The sequence below is a fragment of the Lipotes vexillifer genome, unplaced genomic scaffold (genome assembly GCF_000442215.2).
Source record: "Lipotes vexillifer unplaced genomic scaffold, Lipotes_vexillifer_v1.1 scaffold1263, whole genome shotgun sequence".
NCBI classification, from domain to species: Eukaryota; Metazoa; Chordata; class Mammalia; order Artiodactyla; family Lipotidae; genus Lipotes; species Lipotes vexillifer.
The window spans coordinates 109,682-113,839 of record NW_006785259.1 but is presented as its reverse complement, the minus strand read 5'-3'; the positions used below and the strand labels follow the sequence as shown (position 1 = coordinate 113,839).

Below are 4,158 nucleotides of genomic sequence, written 5' to 3'. Positions count from 1 at the left end.
CCTGCTGAATCAAGTTCTAGATAAGAATAAGCGCAACATCAAGCAACCTGACAGGAAATGGCAGAACTGAAATCCTAGAGCAGGAGCTGTGCATGCAACAGATAGCTGGGAAAGGTTCAACAAATCTCCCTGCCTGGCTCTCCCTGGGACCTACAAGCTCCCTCATCCTGCCTTCAGTCCCATACTCCCATGTGCCAAATACTACGTCACGATGGTGATTAAAAGGTTGGCTACCTGATGCAGGAAGCAAGACCCTTCCAAGCTCCCCTGCGTCTACTCCAGTATACCAACACTCTCCTCTCACCCATCTTCCCCAAGAGTAGCAGTCACCTGCCTAGCAATTCAGAATCCAAATGGCCCTTCAGGCAAACCTTCAATTTCCAAGCACCCACCCATACAAAGGTTCTCACTCTGGGCCCAAGCACCACTTGGGTGAGTGCTTTAAATTCCAGCCAGAAGTCCCGGCTGCCTAAAGGAGGCCTAGGAGCAGCCCTACCGGAGGGGAAAACAGAACAAAAACCAGAGAGAGCCAGGTCTCCTGGACTAGAGGGAAGTACAGTGTTGGGGTAGAGAAGCATAACAAAGGACGGCCCCCTGCAGGACACACACACACACACACACACACGCACGCACGCACGCACGCGCGCGCGCGCGCGCGACATATCACCTATCCCACCCCTGGTCCCCCAAAGAAGGGTAACAATACCTGCACAAGGCCAGGCTGCCCCAAGAAGTCCAAGATAGAAAAATGGGATAGAAAATTCAAGCCTCAACTACTCCTTATGTCAGATATGCCTCTTTCCCACAGGCCTGCCGGGCCACTTCAAGGAGTGTCTCCTTGATGCTGTCCAGGACTCCAGCCTCTCCTTTCTGCTGGCCTTCCCGACCTCTCACTACGCACTGCCACTTCCTCACCATGGACAAGGAAACCTCAGGGATCTGTGGCCAAGCTCCAACAAGGAAGAAATTAGCTTGCCCAACACCTCCCAGAGGATCCATCTGAAACCAGCCTATATGTATGGCTGAACACCAGAAAGCACCAAGTTGAATAAGGAGGCCTATGGTGCCCTCCTCAGGTGGCAGCAGGGTTTCCCATTTGGTTTCAGCTAGGAGACACCTACTCAAAAATACCCTGCTCCACACAAACTCAATTCCTGCCCTTGGAATCCCAAGTGGTGACTGAACAACGCATATCATCATTTCCCCTCCATGCTAGCAAGGTGGCAGCCTATCCTAGCCCTTGGGGGACTTCTCCTGGCCTGAAGCCAGGCCTAGGAGCAAAGATATGCCCTTTGTCACTGACATCTGGGAATCAAGGGTTCCAAAGGAGGCAGACTTCCATCCGTCCATTCTGTTTCTGGGAGTCCAAGAATATCCTATCCTCTGGGACCTCCTACATCCTGGGACGGGTCAGAGTAGAAATCTTCTGGGAAGGACTCATATACCCCACCCCAAACTGACTGGTCCAAGACTCTCCACAGAAGTCAAGCCTGGGCGGTGATGTGCAGGAAAGGCCCAGATACTGCCTTCGACTAGGAAAAGAAGGGAACAATTCCCTGAACCCATCTCAGGGGAGCCAAATAGAGCCTGTGAGACTGATTTCCTGACTGGTTTACCAGCCCAGAATATTATCATAAATGGACTGGCCTGGCAGGGTGTGAGTAAATATGAGTCAACCCACATAGGAGCAAACCAATGACCACATCAAACACCTTTCCAGTCACAATAATTACCACTTATCTAGTGCCTACTACACACAGACACTACCTAGTTTAATCCAATTCTCGAAATAACCATTCATGGGACCCATTTCACAGGCTCAGAGAGATTACGTTACTTGCCCAAGGTCACACAGCTGGTAAGCTGCAGAGTGGAGTTCTGAACTAAGGTCTATCTCCCTTCAGAGCTGTAATCTTTCCATTACACCACACTGCCTGCCTGAAGAGAAGTGATGCCAATAAATGGGAGAAAAGCCTTATTTAGAGCAGCCTTGACCTAGGTGGTTTGGGGTAACCAAGAGATGTGCGGGGTGCCTCTCCGGGAACTCTCCACGGGACCACTAGGCATCCCTGTCTTGAACCTTACTAGGAGTAGCTCTGAAGGGCGGGGTGGGAGTTGGGGGGTGGAGGTGGGTCTCCGACTTAGGGCCCTCACACCACGAAAGGACCCCTGGCCCCAGCACCCTTTCTCCGACCCGCGTCGCATCCACAACGGTCCCAGCCACCCCATCTCCCCACAGCTCGAGCTGCCCTCCGCCCGCTACCCTAGTTCATCATCCCCGGCCTGGTCGCCGGCGACCACCAGCCCAGGGCCTTACCGCGGGTGGGCGGATCTTGCAAATGCCCGACTTCTCGGCGATGGGCCTGATTTTCGCAATGTAGCCGAGAGGGTCTCGGAACTCTGCCCAGCTAGGCTCGAACACCGGGCACTCCGGCGGCGGTAGGAAGTCGTCAGACCCCGGCTCCATGGTGGGCCCTAGGACTGGAGGGCTCGGACGGCCCTTAAGGACTCATGGCGGACGCCGCTGTACGAAGCCGAGGCACTGCTCGGGGACTAGGCCCTAAGCGGGGCGGCCGCCGCCCGCCGAGGGCCCAGGGGGCGTGTAGCTGCCACGCTCTGAGAGGCTCAGGCTGACGTTACTGCTACCACCTCTTCGTCCTGCTCCGTTCCTTCCAAACTCTGCCGCTGCCTCGCAACTACCGCAGCCTTCAACACCACAGTTACCTCCCAACCACCGCGGCCTTCATCGCCGCCGCCGCCATCTTGGTTTGTCAGCGTCTCCCCCCTCCCTTCACCACAACAAACCAGATCCCTCCGCAGGGTGTCCCTCCGAGCATCGTATAACGTGCGTGAGGCCAAGCCCTAGGGAACCTTCATCCCGTGGAGACTGAGCTGAATCGGCAGGCGTGGGTTCCCTATCAGGAAGCAGGAACTCAAAAGTGCTTCCCAGACTGAGAGCAAATAGTCCGCCTCAGCGGCGGAGGAACAAAGTGTAATTAACTGCCGGATCCTCTTTCCGGTGGACCGGCGGTGCACGTTTAAAGGCCAGTGCTGCGCATGCGCGTTATGGAGACAGACCGGAAGAGGAGTTGGCGTTGGTGGGTGGTGGGTCCGAACTGGCACCCCCTCGATGACCTCAGCCCTGGCGCGAGCCCCGCCCCGACACGCTCTCTTTCTCCCGGGTCTTTCCGGTGTGGGCCACAGAAGGCGGCTTCGGGTGCCTGATTGCAAGGCACCCTTCTGCAGGCCCGCAGGTTAGGAGAGGCGTACACAGCTCCCAGCTCTAAGGCGCTGATACCTCTGGGGCTTTGAACGAAGGAAGTCGGGATGCTGCTCCCTCCCCGGGGATTGCGGATTTTTTGAATCCTGGGTCCCGAGGAGAGGAAGAAAATATTTATTTTGTCCAAGTTTGCGTGTAGAGGCCTCTCAGAGATGGGGCTTCCATTCTTAACCCCAAAGAGTCATTGTCAGCATTTTAATGAACACTTTCAACTGTTATGTGTGCACTTTTATCGTGTCCACATTTGTGGCATGTACACCTACAAAATAAGCCTGAGTGTATCCTACCAGTGCCCACCGTTTGAAGCACCTACTGTTTGCCCATTTGTGAGCCTACAGTGTACTTATCAAATATTTGTGTACATGGATTGTATTTATTGTGTATAGCCTGTCTTGCATTTGAGTACCTACTATGTGTACATCTGCTCCTATTGTGTGCATGTTTGTGAGCAGTTTCTGAATAGGTTTATTGCATCTACTTTGAGTATCAAACCAGTACTTTGCCCATATGTCAGACGTCTACTGCATCTGAGGAGCTCTAAGTTATTCATCAGTTGTGGGCCTACCACATGTAGTTCGAACACCTACTGTGCACATATTAGTTACATACATGCTGATAAAGTGCTTATTTTATGTTCCCCCATCAGACTGTGAATTCCTTAAGGGCAGGGACCTTGTGACCTTATACATCCTTAGCACTTGGCATGGTAAGCAGTACATTAATGTTGAGTAAACAAAAGAAAAATGAATATTTTTGAGCAGCCTTAGTATATATTGACTAAAAATAATACATACTCTTTGCAAACATTTCCTGGATATATTAAGCATCTGCTGTAAGCTTGAATATGTTTGAAGGTGATGGAGAGTGTCATTCCTTCA

General features: G+C 52.7%; 1 protein-coding gene across 4 annotated transcripts in view; it reads right to left on the bottom strand.

Moving 5' to 3' along the window:
* The window catches only part of KDM5C (lysine demethylase 5C), a 33,937-nt gene extending 30,948 nt beyond the window's left edge, over window positions 1-2,989 (bottom strand). For 2 of the 4 annotated variants that reach the window (XM_007457348.1, XM_007457345.1), the window contains exon 1: window positions 2,318-2,989. In XM_007457348.1, the coding sequence (XP_007457410.1) occupies window positions 2,318-2,467 (150 nt within the window). In that variant the 5' untranslated portion in view covers window positions 2,468-2,989. The remainder of the gene's footprint in view (window positions 1-2,317) is intronic. The other 2 variants (XM_007457346.1, XM_007457347.1) reach the window with 2 other exon arrangements.
* Between the last annotated feature and the right edge of the window lie 1,169 nt (window positions 2,990-4,158).